At 42.1% G+C, this 15,310-nt stretch overlaps 2 protein-coding genes across 6 annotated transcripts in view; one reads left to right on the forward strand and one right to left on the reverse strand.

Moving 5' to 3' along the window:
• SLC25A53 (solute carrier family 25 member 53) overlaps nt 1-1,336 on the reverse strand; it is a 38,577-nt gene extending 37,241 nt beyond the window's left edge. For 2 of the 3 annotated variants that reach the window (XM_057313409.1, XM_048213636.2), the window contains exon 1: nt 1,216-1,336. The gene's annotated coding sequence lies outside the window, so the exon portion shown is untranslated. The other variant, XM_057313408.1, reaches the window with a different exon arrangement.
• Nucleotides 1,337-1,444: 108 nt separating this feature from the next.
• FAM199X (family with sequence similarity 199, X-linked) overlaps nt 1,445-15,310 on the forward strand; it is a 42,492-nt gene continuing 28,626 nt past the window's right edge. Inside the window, exon 1 of one of the 3 annotated variants that reach the window (XM_057313430.1) lies at nt 1,445-1,548. In XM_057313430.1, the coding sequence (XP_057169413.1) occupies nt 1,505-1,548 (44 nt within the window). In that variant the 5' untranslated portion in view covers nt 1,445-1,504. Of the gene's footprint in view, nt 1,549-13,734; nt 14,233-15,310 lie in introns of those variants that run through there. The other 2 variants (XM_026488164.4, XM_026488165.4) reach the window with 2 other exon arrangements.

A 15,310-nucleotide genomic window follows, 5' to 3' on the forward strand; every position in this document is an offset into this window, starting at 1 on the left:
TTCTTCAAGTGTGGTCCCAGAACTAGTAGCATCAGCATCTCCTGGGATTTTTGTTAGAAATGTAAATTTGGGGGCCCAACCCAAGACCCACTGAATCAGCAACTCTGTGGGTAGGACACAGCAATCTGTGTTTTAACAAGCCCTCCAGCTGATTCGGATGCACAGGGAAAGTTTGGGAACCATTGACTTAGACTGTCCGCTACACTTTTTGTTTCTCTGGTAAAAAAGCCGCAGGTTTAATGATTTGGAAGTCTTAAAACATTGCTTAGGATTCCAGGCAGATGCACAATTCTGTGAACTGAATTTGCTGGAAAACCAAAGAACTGGCACAGAGATGTTTCAAAGACATAGGGCAGAGAGGCCTTGTGTCCTGCACTGTAGTTCTACCCAGAGCTTGCAGGCTACATGTGCAAAGGGAAGCCTTGTTCTCAGGTAAGACTGATTCTCCAGCAGGGGCCCTGGAAATGCCATTGTGATGGACAACTGCTTTCACCAGGAAGGAACTAGTTTGGGCCTTAAGTGCTCCTCAGTTCTCCAGGTAGCTACTGCTCCTGAACTAAACAGGCCTGGAAAATTTTATATTTTTGCCCTACCTATATTATCTTCCAAGTATATGTCAAATCATCACATCCAAGACTGTCCCAGATTGCTCCCTCAGGTAAGTTTGGTGGCCCCCAGTAGGTTTTCAAAACACTTGATGCATCTATCTCTGTCTTCTCATATTTTAATTGACCATCTCCAAATGCATGTCGTAACTAGCAGACTTTAAATGTCGAAAATAATGGCTAACTCCTTTCCTCATCCAGAGCCTTTATTTAGTACAGGACCCAGCACAGACTGGGTACTTGGTAATTTGTTAAAGGGAATCAACCCATCAAAAGTAGAATCTGAAATCAGGGATCCATTAAAATCACGCCATAAAATCATCCCGTATAGGTACGATTCATAGATGCTGGTGCCCAGCTTTTACGCTCCATTCCTCTGTTCGCCGCCTCCCCCTTCTCCAAGTAACCAGAATATTCACGCGTCTCAACAACAGCACCTACGCGACACATTACACTCCCGTCTGCGACAGCAACGCAATCAATTCTCGCCGCTGGTCCGTCAGTCTGTCAGTTCCCCTTACTCCTCATCCCTCACTTCCGTTCCCATCTCCCTGCGCGGCTGGAGGCAGGATGTGCCTATGCCTTCAGCCCAAAAGAAATGCTTACAAACCTCCGCCTCATCCACTCTCCAGACAGCGGCCGACGGCCCCTGCCTTGCGGTTCCGGAGAGCAACTGCGGCGACATTGACCTGACCCCAGCTTGCCGTGGCCTTCACTAAGAGTCGGTCATAATAGAGAAACACACACAGGATATTTCCCAGGTGCCCACGGGGCGACGTAAAACGGGGTTCCCACAATCCTCTTCGCCTTCCTCCCCCATCATCCGCTCTTCCCCCTTCATTCGCCCCCCCGTGCGCAAAAAGGGACATTAACCCTTTCGTGTCTGAGCGCATTGTCCCATGGATGCCTTCTTGTGCGCGGATTGCTTTATTGGGAGATACAGGTAACTTATCAGGTAAAAGAAATAAAAGAACAGGCCTGTCCTCTTAGTCATAGTCATCTATTGAACGTTTTCTCAATTTGCTTGTAAATTGACCTGTAAGTTTACCAATCATTTTTAAATAGGAGCTTAACTTACTTGTTCACAACCTGAATAGTTAGTTCATAATGACTCCTTTAAGCTTCCGGACCAACCCAAACTGTAACCTTGTAGTTTATGATTGTTCACCTTGAATCTGTGCCCTTTCTAATCCTACATTCCCCATCGCCTTTTGGTTTGACTATTTAACTGCTTATCTCAATGGTTAAGAGCAGGTACTTTCTAAACCTGGCTTTCTTGGTTTGAATCTCTGCACTCTACCACTATACAACCGCAGAATCTTGGGCAAGCGATTTAAGCACGCTATTCCTTGGCTTCCGAATCTGTAGAATTGGTATAAGAGTAGTACCTACCTCTAGAGTTGTAGTGACAATTTTATTTTATTTTTTATTTTTTTAAAGATTTTATTTATTTATTTATTTGAGAGAGAGAGACAGCCAGCGAGACAGGGAACACAAGCAGGGGGAGTGGGAGAGGAAGAAGCAGGCTCCCAGCAGAGGAGCCTGATGTGGGGCTCGATCGCAGAACCGGGGATCACGCCCTGAGCCGAAGGCAGACACTTAACGACTGAGCCACCCAGGCGCCCCTGTAGTGACAATTTTATAAGTTCACATGTGAGTAGCATCTAGAACATTGCCTGGCACAGAATTAAGCGTGTATTGGAATAGAAATGTTAATGATTGACTTTGAGGGTGATGTCTTCTCAGCTAAGGCCTTATAGCTAATAAATAAAAAATGATAATAATGGTTAACATGTGGGTATCTATGGACCAAGTACTATATTAATTGCTTTAAACCCATTTTGTTGGGGTTTTGTGTTGTTGTTGTTTAATCCTCAAAATTATTGGTGGTAGTTACACAAAATTATTGGTAGGTAGTTACACTTCCCTTTCCTCCTCTTTGTTTTTCTAAAGCAGCTAAGAAAATTCAGGTCAGTGAATTTTTGATAACTCTATAACTTTTTGATGGTCACAGAGTCGGTAACAAATAGAGCCAAGACTTAAACTCAGATAAACTCAAATATATCTTTGTCCCTCTCAAATATCACTGAGAAAATGGCAATAAATTATTTTTGAGTGCCCTTCCCCCCCAAGAGTTGCCTCAATATGTGTGCAGGTGAGGAAGGCTATGTTCTCTTCAGAGATAGAAGGGCAGCAGGCAATAAAGCAAGGGTCTCGCTCTTGAAGGCTGGCAGCAAAGGAGATGAGCAAAATAGCAATGGTCATAATCAGCTCATTTATCGTGCCCCACTGTGCTACACAGGCCCCATTGCTGCCTAAGGCCACCAGAGATAAAGATGCAGGATCCCCACCTCACCTGATCATCCTGTAAAGCTTGGATATTATCAAAGTGGTAGTAATTTTCACATTTGCAGTTCATAGAATCAGGTATTTCTACCTCAGCCCAAGAGCACAGGGAAATTTCCTCCCCCCCCCCAAGATTAAAACAAAAAAAGGAATTCCCCCTTTCTTTCAGAGCCTACAGTACTCAGGGTCTTGTTATTCTTGCTTCACACCCACCTACTACCACTTCCCAATGTATCTTCAGACAGTTTGTAATGGTTTTTCCAGCAGAAGGACTGGTGATGGTAAAGAGACCGGGGAAGGAGAAGGTAAATCCCCGATTTTGCTGAAGGTAAACCAAACACTGCCTTGTCCCCACCCTCTACCACCTCTGCAGATCCCCAACCTTCTTCACTCCCTCTTGGCGCTTTGGAATCCGTTATTCTGCACACCCAGAAAACGTCTGGGCTTGAATTGTAGAAGAATCAACTTTTTGGTTTTTTTTCCCCCCCAATGCCCATAATAGCATACATGATCAGGCTTGGTCTTCTACTTAAAGAGGCTAAATTTAAAAAGAAAAAGAAGAGAGCTAACAGGGGAAGGCATTTTACTTAATCTTCATTATTTCTAGCTATCAAACTATTAGAAAATGTCAGCGTATGGGTAAAGCTGCCAGAAGTTCAGTTCCAGAGGCTAGGAAAGGTAGACGTCTTTGTGCAAGGCAAAAGTGTTGACAGAAGACAGACAAGCAAACAAAGGTGTCTCTAGGGCCAGTAGCAATAAAGAAAGGGGAGATGTTGGGGTACAGATATCAGATACAGACAAGAGACTTTGCCTTTACAGCTCCTTTCACCCTAGACTCCATATCACCATTCCAGAGACTTCATCTGCATTAAATCCTAACCACCCTGGTGCTTTCACTGCTGGGCATCTTGCTCTGATCACTGAAGCCACCACCAGCTGCGACTGCTTAGCAAAGAGAATAGGTGAGGGGGGAGGATATTCCTAAACCCAGTACTAGAAAGGGAGATGTGTTCCCAGCATCCCTAGTTGTTCTCATAACATATTTTTAGAAACACCATCATACATAGTTTAAGTGTGCAAGTTCTGTAATGCTTTCCGTAGTATGTTTCGGTTACATGTTTCTTAAGGGCCAATCTGGGGTCCTAACACACAAATGACAGTGTTTCTGTATTGTAGTGCATGTACACTGCTGGTGACCAGTTCAGGCCCCCTTTATAGGGCAGGTGGACCCATCCCCTGCAGCTCTGCGTTTTAGCTGCTAACTCCAGCTGCTTCCTTCTCTGGAAAATTGCAGTCTGCAAAATAAGAGCTTCAGTACTCTGCAACACCTCCTCTCCTTACACACCCCTGCAACCTGCAGTCAATGACTGAATGACGATGAGGGTACATAATGCCAGCCACGTTGCCTCAAGGTAAACCAATTCTGTGGGGGCAAATCCTACTCCAGTGTTCCTTGTGGGGTTAGGCTAAAGCTAGTCTCCAGTTGGCTTAGTTGTTTTCCCCCTTGCCCTGTCCTGCTTCCTTTTTACCTGAGAGCACTTCCTCAATAAATGACTTGCATAAGAACCACCTCCTCTCAGGCTGTGCTTCAAACAACACTCCCTAAGATTCATTCTTATCTTAGGTTTATCAGAGGACTAAGTAAAGAAGGCCCTCTATAGTCTTCCCTTCCTTCCCCCATTATTGGCATCCGTCTCTGGGGAAGCCAGTGGTGAGTTAAGATGCAGGGCCTCTCAAATCAAACTTGGACCTATGACCTAATTCAGATGAAAACGAGGTCCAGCCTATTCCTAATATCTTTTTTTAAGATTTTATTTATTTGAGAGAGAGAAAGAACAGGAGAGAAGGAGAGGGGGGAGGGGCAGAGGGAGAGGGACAAGCAGACTCCGCGCTGAGCAGCGAGCACCAGGCGGGGTTGGATTCAAGGACCTGGAGATCGTGACCTAAGCGGAAATCAAGAGTTGGATGCTTAAACCACTGAGCCACCCAGGCGCCCCCCCTAATATCTTTTGTCTTGCTGACATGAACAGACCACATTCTATCAAATCAGAAATAAAGGTACATTCATTCATGCTTCATTGTAATTATTTCTCACTACAGAATATGAAAATTTCTTATAATTATTAGAGCTATATAGCATTGCTTAAAAATGTAGTTAGATTATAATTCTCTTATGATAGATATTCTTGCTGTAATAGCGTGAATCTTAAATATATTCATCAGCTGTTGGCTGTTTTATTTCTGTTAACTATAAACTGTTATAGAAGATGGCCAAAGAATGAGCCCAAGCTTGGATACCAGATAAAGATGCGCCGATTAATGTAGAAGTATTAAAAGACAAACCAGATTACCAGTTTGCAAATAATAAAGATATGTCCTAATTTAATAATTCTGCTGTGATTCAGAAGACATACCGGGTCATCATTATAAACCTCAATATTGTAGAAGTGTACAGGTATTACTTAAGAGTAATGTTCAGGTTGAAAAACTGTTCAGATCGAAAATGACCAGATTTTTAAAATTTGCATTTGCAAAGATACAAATTCTATAGCATCTGGCATCTTGTTCAGTTTTTTCCTCCAGTATATATATCCTATTATATATCCCTTGTCTAGCCGCCAATACCCATCTCAGTTGACTAAATCCACTCTACTGGCTTAAAACAAAAGTGCCAAGACAATAATTTTCACTGGGATTATCTTAATTAACTTCCACCTAAAATTAGGACCCAAATGTATCTGAAAACCTATTTCTGTGTATATTTGAATATATTCCTTTTGGTGTGACTTCTCATAATTAGTTTCCTTTTTATTTATTATTTTTATTTACATGTATCTATATATAATTTATTATTTTAATTCTTTTTCATTTGTTATTTAGCAAAATATATTGATCATCTCTCCTCTCTAAAAAATTTAAATTATGGAGGTTCTTTTAAATGGTTTCTTTTGATTTAGTAACTGAAATAAACATTCTCTATTTCATAAGAATAAAATATCATTAATTAAAAATTTCTGCTGATCTGAGAAATGTTTGTTGTTTCTGAAAAGCACTTTCTGCTTAGTCAAATAAATCTTGGTATTTATAGGTCTTGTATAGTATTTTAGTTTTGTGCAAGATTTGCAATATAGCATAGGAAAGAGTGCTATACTTGCTTAACACAGACATATACTGAAGAGATATGACTTTCCTAACTTATCTGTAACAGTGGTTAAATGAAGCCTTGGTAAGAGCAATTGAGGAATGGAGAATTATCCACTCATTAAAACTTTTAAAGTACTTGAACATTAGGATGGACAGAATTATATAGAAGATCATATCTTATTTCCTTTTCAAAAGTAAGGAGAAAATTATATGAGGGCAACTATGTAAATTTTATTATAATATTCCCCTTTGTTGGTATTTCTCAAAGTATTTCTAGCCAGCAACCCTTAAGGGTTTCCATGATTGTATATGATTAATATTACATCATCCATTTTTTTAAGAATTATTTATTTGAGAGAGAGAGAGAGAGTGCGTGGGGAGTGGGAAGAGCCAGAGAATCTCAAGCAGACTCCTCGCTGAGCACAGAGCCCAATGTGGGGGCTTAATCTCACGACCCTGAGATCATGACCTGAGCGGAAACCAAGAGTTGGATGCTCAACCAACTGAGCCACCCAAGTGCCCCTTACATGATCCATTTTTAATCAAAAATGTTTTCTAAGTCTATGATCTATCTTTCAAATTCACCAGTTTTACCACAGAAATGATAGTGAATTTCATTGTCACACTGTTTTATCTAAAATGCCCATGTTGGGGTGTCTTGGTGGCTCGGTTGGGCATCTGACTCTTGGTTTCGGCTCAGGTCATGATCTCAGGGTCGTGGGATCGAGCCCCATGTCGGGCTCTGCTCTTAACACAGATTCTACCTGAGATTCTCTCTCTCTCCCTCTCCCTCTGCTCCTCTCCCTGCTTGCAGACTCTTTCTCTCTCTCTGAATGAATGAATGAATAAATAAATACATAAAATCCTTTTTTTAAAAAAAGTAAATGTCCATCTTTTGTAGCCTAGCGGACAGCTATTCATATTCTTTTTTTATTATTATGTTAAGTTAGCCGCCATACAGTACATCATTAGTTTTTGATGTAGTGTTCAAAGATTCATTAGTTGCATGTAACACCCAGTGCTCATCACAACACACGCCCTCCTTAATACCCATCACCCGGCTACCCCATTTCCCCACTCCCCTCTCCTCTGAAACCCTCAGATTTTTTTACTGAGTCCATAGTCTCTCATGGTTTGTCTCCCGCTCTGATTTCCTCCCCTTCAGTTTTCCCTTCCTTCCCCCTTTGTCCTCCTTGCAATTCCATATGTTACACATGTGAGTGAAACCATATGATAATTGTCTTTCTCTGCTTGACTTATTTCACTTAGCATAATCCCCTCCAGTTCCATCCAAACTACTCATATTCAAAAAGCCCAAGCCAAATGTTACTCCCTCTGCGAAGCCGTTCCCAATCTCCTTTCTCCCAGACAGAATTCATCCTTTCCTTAAATGTGCACTCATAGGTCTTTACAGATACAGACTTGCATCCCAAGGTATTATATATTGCATCAGTTAGGAATTGTGTTTGGCTGTCATTAAGAAACACATTATTTTTCTATCCCATAAAAGAAATCCAAAGATAGGCAGTTCAATATTGTTATGGTGGCTGCTTTCATCTTTCTGCTCTATTTTCCAAGCTCAAGGTTTGCTTTCATAGCTTGAGGTTTCCTCAATGTAACAAAATAATTGCTGTATCTCCAGCCATCACATCCATGTCCTAGGGAAGGATGAGTAAGAAAGTGATACAAAATGGCCTCCCACCTTAGCAGCCTCATAAGCACTATCTCTCTTCCTCCCCTACCCCAGTCCATGCATGCACACATACACATACACAAGGACAAAATTATGAATCTTTCTAGAATGCCCCAATAGACATCTTCAACCTCCATACCATTCTCCTATATATAGTCACCTGGCCATCCCTGTCTGAAAGGAAGGCTGAGAAATTACATTTTTCCCCATTTGAGTACATAGCCAGCCCCAACAAAATCAGGTTTTGTCACTTGGAATGAAGAGATAGGTTATGTGATAGACAACTAGCAATCTCTGCTACATTTCCCCACTTTTTTAAAAACCATATCTGTTTCTTTACCTAGATTGTAAAATCTTGGAATGTTTAGAATATGTCACATTCATTTTGTATTTCTAGAGCCTAGCACAGTACAAGACACTCAGTGGTTTACTGTTTATTTCCTTCACCTACAATATGAAGGGTTTTCTGTGTAATCTGCCAAGATAGAAAAGATTCCATTTTTTACCAGAATAATTTTTTGTTCTTTATATTGACTTTATGTCCTCAATTCTTTAAGAAAACAAATCTTTCTTATTTATGTAAGGGCCAAGATTCTTGACAATCATGTTACCTTCTATACTTACCTTTAAATATCTTATTGTTCCCTTCATATGAATAGCCAAATATTGTTTCTTAGTACCAACTATCCTATTTTAAGTGTTCAAATCTCCTGATAACTTTAGATTTTTTCCTTCCTAAAATTGAATCCTAAATGTAAAATGAAATAAAATTTAACTTTCAGGATATCTTTTGCACCTATAGTTATCTTCGACATTTTCAAGAGGGTCCCTGGACAATCAAAAACTTGTTCTTTCACCTTATAAAAAGAGAGACTCTAGAAACTGTTATGGTTATTCAATGGTACTATTGATGAGTTGCATGGGAAGAGTTTTCCAATCAAAAGAGAGGCTCAGACTTCCCCAAGTTAAATTCGTATGGAGAAAATGTTATTAATATAAAAATTTCAGAAATTATATGCTATATGGGAAGTACCTAGAGATTTTTCAATGCCCTCAGTCTCCATGATGTTTCTATTTATCAGAGTCCTGGTAGTGCTTTGCCTGAGAATATTAGGTAACAGCAATGTAGTGTTATCAGTTATAATTTCAGTAATATTATACACTTTTACTTGGCCTCATCTTATGAATTTGAATCTAGCATCTCAAGGCGAGTGTTTTTTTAAAGATTTTATTTATTTATTTGAGAGAGAGAGTGTGAGACAGAGCACGAGTAGGGGGATGGGCACAGGGAGAGAGAGAAGCAGGCTCCCCGCTGAGCAGGGAACCCAACAACGTGAGGTCCCATCCCAGGACCCTGGAATCATGACCTGAGCTGAAGGCAGATGCTTCACCGACTGAGCCACTTAGGCACGTTTCAAGGCCAGTTGTTTTTAATTGGGCATGCACATTGGACTTAATTATGGAGTTCCATTAAAATATAGATTTTTGTACCTACTCCAGACTTACTGAAGCTCTTTATTTGATATTGTTCGTACTCTACCAATATGTATTCTCCTGTATGTTTGGTATATTCATAGTATAGAATGTACATTATATCTCTGTATTATTATATGTTGTATCTTAAGTTCTTTCTTTTTTAAAAAATATTTATTTATTTATTTTAATGAGAGAGAGCATGAGTGGGAGAGACAGAGGGAGAGGGAGAGAGAATTTGAAGCAAACTCTATGCTGAGTGTGGAGCCCAATGCAGGGGCTCAATCCCACAGCCCTGAGATTACAACCTGAGCCAAAACCAAGAGTCAGATCCTTAACCAACTGTGCCACCCAGGAGCCTCAAGTTTTTTCCTTTATAAAAGTTATTTTCATTAGTTTTTCGTAAGAGGTAATATTCACTATCTTTGCTGAAAATAGACTCAGTAATTATCCTTACAGATATTTTGTCTAAAACTTTGGGAATTGGCTTTATTATTGGGATTGTCTCTGATATCATACATTTGGGCCCATTGGTTTGTCCTCTAGCAAAAAGGTTCAGCAGATAATTTAATTCAAGAAAGAAAGAAGTTAGGGGTCTCTGATTTGAGAACTGAAACCCTAACTAGAGGAATTCTGGATTTCTTTTTTCTCTCCTCAGCCCTCTTGATTTCATGTTTTTTAAAAGTGCAGAAAGTAGAGCAAATCTTACATGCTGTGATTCAGAGCGTAGCAAGCAGTTTAGACAATGCCACAGCAACAGGCTGAATGGCAGTCCCCTATTGATATTTCCACTTCCTCATCCCTGGAACATGTGACTATTACTTAATATGGCAAAGAGTGAGTGTTACTATATATGGCAAACAGAAAAATGTGAATAAATTAAGGATTTTGAGAGAAGGACCTTATCCTGGATTATCTGGGTGGGCCCTAAGTCCAAAGACAAGTATCCTTATAAATCAGAGACTGGGTAATTTGGAGAACAACCTCATACCTGGTCTGACAGACTCTTTGGATTAGGGCTGAGATCTATTCCCTTAATATGGGCACTTGGATCCTGGCTGAGAAGTGGACCACAAACTGTGATAAGTAATACACTCAAGCTTTGTTTTATCAGTAGGTTGTGTTGGTGATCTTTGGTGAGCTCAATATATATATATATATATATATATATATATATATATATATATGTATGTATTTTATATATATCAGTACGTTGGACATATTATATCAGTAGGTTGTGTTGGTGATCTGTATGTATTTTATATATATATCAGTAGGTTGGACATATTATATCAGTAGGTTGTGTTGGTGATATGTATGTATTTTATATATATCAGTAGGTTGGACATATTATATCAGTAGGTTGTGTTGGTGATCTTTGGTGAGCTCAATATATATATATATATATATATATATATATATATATATATATATGTATTTTATATATAAAATTTCATATATCTAGATGTAGATATAGACAGATATAGATACATACACACACATACACATACATATACATCAATCACATAAAAAATTAACAGGAGTTAGATCATTGGGTCAAGTCTAATCTATTTCTATCCAATAGTAACCCACATGATAAAGACTGCTTGACAATTCTCAATCTTGTTCAGTCTCTCCACAACCCCCTTGCAGCCCATCAGCTCCCTGGGAGGTAAATTATACATCTGAAGAAGGCAGATCACCCCAGGGGTTCTTTCCAGGCCCAGACCCTCAGAGAAGGCAAGGAACTACTATATCCGTGTTTTCAGAGAAATAGAAATTAGGAAAGATCTTGGTGGAGAATGGAAGGGAGGGATGAACTGGCTAATGCATTCAGACTAGGTACACCCAAGGGACAAATCAAACAAATTAAAGTGGGGCAAGGAGGAAGGATGCACAGCAGTTATCAACTCCTAGTGGCTAAGAGCTTGGTAAAGATGTATTAGTATGTTATTACCTTATATTTAAGTAAACGTTCTACACACAGTGCACATACCCTGTTTCCTGCTCTCAGTATCTAATTAGTGTTTCTCAATTGAGGTATATATTGGAGGGACCTCTTTTTTTATAATAATTTTTATTATATTATGTTAGTCACCATACAGTACATCCCTAGTTTCTGATGTAATGTTCCATGATTCACTACTTGCGTATAACACCCAGTGCACCGTGCAATATGTGCCCTCCTTAATACCCATCACTGGCCTATCCCAATCCCCCACCCCCTCCCCTCTGAAGCCCTCAGTTTGTTTCCCAGAAAGAGGGACCTCTTTTAAAGGAAAAACATTCTATTAGACTCAAGCATGTAAATTCTTTTTATAATAGTTCTTAAATGTAAATAAACATAAAACTAAATGGAAACCCTGCTGTTCATAAAGTTCTTATACAAATTTAACATCAAAGTAAATTTACCAATTGTGCACAAATAAAAAAATGTTAATTTAATGTGATATATGGTGTTTGCTGAGACAAAACTGCTCTTAGAAACCTGAACAAACTGCTCGGGGCACCTGGGTGGCTTAGTCGATAAGCGTCTGCCTTCAGCTCAGGGCGTGATCCTGGCGTTCTGGGATCGAGCCCCACGTCAGGCTCCTCTACTGGGAGCCTGCTTCTTCCTCTCCCACTCCCCCTGCTTGTGTTCCCTCTCTCGCTGGCTGTTTCTCTCTCTGTTGAATGAATAAATAAAATCTTTAAAAAAAAAAAGTAGAAACCTGAACAACCTACTGACTGGCCAGTGTGTGTTCTTGGCTTTCAACATGCTTGTATGTGAGTCTTGTGAGGACCCTGCTTTCCCATCACTTTCCTTTTCCAAACTACAAGACAATCTTCATCTGTATAGTAAGCCATGAAGTAGGAGGTACATCTAATTTATTTTCTTACTAGCTCATGACAATTAAAGTAGTATTGCTGCCAACTTGTCAAATACATATCCTAATTACGTGGCAGCTGTTAGTTACCACTGCCATCCAGATACTCCAGGATATGCTTAAAATTAAATGCTAAAGTAAAACATACTTGTAAAAAACTCACAGACTCTGAGTACCTACATTATTATGCAGCACTTGACTCTCGTTAGTGGGGACTAAGGCATTGCCCATTCAGGCTCACTGGGAATGGTGCATTGGGGACCACAAGTCAAACCATCATCACCCTCACAATCCATGATTTTTAAATTAAATGAAAGAAGCCAGGCACGCTCAACAGTCAGGTAACCAAATAACTGAAGCAAGACCATATATACATTTTAAAGAAGTGGTTGTGTTGTTTTCATTATAAGTTGCATTGGTAGGACATGGCACAGAGATTAAGACTGTTTGGGGCTTGTGTGTGACAACTACCCATTTCTCCCAGCCTCCTTTCTCCTTCCCTTCCTCCTGGGTTCTTTTATCTTTCCTCTTTTTTGCACCTACTTTAGTTTTATGTTTCTTTCAAAGTTCAGTGTAATGAGTTTTTCCATACAGCTAAAAATATTTAATGTCTTATTAAGAGATTATGCCCTTATTATTTTATATGAAAATGTGCTTCCTTTTATAAAGTAGTAGCAGTTTAAAAATTGTCTTCATTTGGCAAAATAAGAAATTGGAAATCTTGTGTTTTCCTCCAAATATTAAAATTTTTACACATCCAAGATCTGCAACCACTTGTCTGAAAAAGCAGAGAAAAGAGAGAAACAGGAGGATAGAATGGTATGTGACACCTAGTAAGTTGACTTAAGGTGAACAAGTTAAGCGCCATGATATACTTTCTACTGGAGCACTGGCAGGAATACGTAAGACTCGTTTGGGAGTCAGGGAAGGCTTCACAGAGGAGGTAACATTTGAGCTGGGGCTTTAAGGATTAGCAGGGAGGAACCGGCAGGGCATTCCAAGCGGAATGCATAATGTGAGCAAGAGCACAGAGCACAAAAGAGCACTACGTGTCCAGCAGCTCTGAGTAGCCTGGTGGCTGTTATGTAGAGTTCTCAGGGTTAGAAGATCAAGGGTGAGGCAGGGACTATTTTTTTTCTTACTTGGCCCATTTCCCCCACAGCTCATTGCACAGTGCTGGGCACACACACTGCAGGGCCCTGCTCAATATAAATACTCAGTGTACTGGGACGGGGTGGTCGAGTACGCTGGGAACCAGGGCATCTGGATTCTTTCTCACGCACTCGCAGTGTGACCTTGGCCAAGTCCCTTTTCTCAGGGCTGCCTCTTGCTGCTTATTAATCAGCGGTGGGTAAAAAAACAGAGGTGGTTGGCCTGAAGCGCAGGGCCTTTGCAGCGCCAGGAATCCCAAATCCGACGCGTGGAGGGCGGGCGGGCGGAGGTTCAGTTCCTCCTCCGCTCCAGCAGGGGGCACAGGGAGCGGCTTCCCACTGCCTTTCTCCTCCCGGCGGGCGCCGGCGGATTGCAGCAGTCGCGAGTGGCGAGCGCGGTGGGCTGGCCGAGTGGCGAGCTCGGTGGGCGGGCCGGGCGGCGGCGGCGGCGGCGGCGGCGGCGGCGCTGCGGTGCGCCGACTGGGCTGGGCCGGGCAGCGGCGGCGACGGAGACGGCTGCGGAGGCCAGCGAGGCGCTGACCGGGTGGTCAGTCCGCTGCTGTGGCCTCTAGCAGCCTCTTGGCGCGGCCGGCATTCCCTGGGCGGAATCTGGCCGCGGCGCTCAGCCTGCTCGTGAGCTGCTGTGGGCACACCCCGGCTCAGCGGCGGCGGCGGACAGGTTAGAGTGGGGGAAGGGGCAGGCGCGGAAGCAGCCCGGGGCCAGAGAGGGAGCCCAAAGCCAGGCCGTCTCCAGCCATGTCCGACGAGACATCGGCCACCACTTCGTACGAGAAGTTTCTAACCCCCGAGGAGCCCTTCCCGCTTCTGGGACCCCCTCGCGGGGTGGGCACCTGCCCCAGCGAGGAGCCAGGCTGCCTGGACATCAGCGACTTCGGCTGCCAGCTGTCCTCTTGTCATCGCACGGATCCACTCCATCGCTTCCACACCAACAGGTATGAACCGCCGCTGAGGGCAGGGGCGAGCTGCCCACACCCCTGCCTCAAACGGGAGAACGCTGGGTCGCTCCCGAACCTGGCGCTCCGCCTCAGGTCTGCGCTTCCATTCGTCCCCTCCCCCACCTTCCTGCGACCAGCCCTCCTTCCCTGGCTCCTTCCCTGTCCCCCTCCCTGTTTTCACCCCTGCGTTCCGATTTTCTTTTCGGCCGGCATTTTACTTGCTCCCTTTTCCCCATTCATCTTCTGACCATAGCGACGCCTCCCTTTCCCCTCCTGCCTCATCTGTGCACGGAGAATCCCAGATCCTCACCCTCAATTTTAAGATGCATCCCTGTTTCCATCCACCCGAAAAAGTTTAACCCCTTCCATTTTCCATACGCTCTAGAGTAGATTTCTTATGACTCAAACCAATCTATGGTTCTTTTGAAAGATGGCACTTATAAAGCTAGAATCTGCCTTTCCCCATTTTCCATACGCTCTGAAGTAGATTTCGGATGACTCAAAACCAATGTATGGTTCTTTTGAAAGATGGCACTTTTAAAGCTAGAATCTATCTCCTTTTCCCCGATTTTTAATCTGCCTCACAATCCAATTTCCACTCCCACCGCAATTTTTTTTTTTTTTTGGTGAAGCTCTAGGAAACCAAACGGTCCCTCCCCCCCCCCCGCCCTTATGAACTCTTTGCTTTACTGCTTTAGGCCCTGCCAAAATGTATAAGCTTAGATCTGGAAGGTTCCTTCATGTAGCTTATCCCTTGGTTTGCTCCCCCAGTGGAGGGATGGAGCTAAGCTTAGGATGGGCTTGCTTATACAAATTTACTCAGAGGGTGCATCTCCTAACTGATTTTATTGGAAGCTAGAGTGTTCTGGAGAATTCTTTCATGCAAGTATTTGAGTGTTCTACCAAGTGCAGGGGATGTGAAGATGTTGTAGACATAGCCCCAACCTATAATATAGGTGGCTATTTGAGAGATATATATTAGGGCCTGGGAGGGTGTGTGGAGAACAAGGGAGGAGATGGGTTCAGCAATGGAAAATATTGGCATTGAATTAAGGAGTCTAGTTCTGATTTCTGG

This window comes from Ursus arctos, chromosome X (assembly GCF_023065955.2).
Source record: "Ursus arctos isolate Adak ecotype North America chromosome X, UrsArc2.0, whole genome shotgun sequence".
Taxonomy (NCBI): Eukaryota; Metazoa; Chordata; class Mammalia; order Carnivora; family Ursidae; genus Ursus; species Ursus arctos.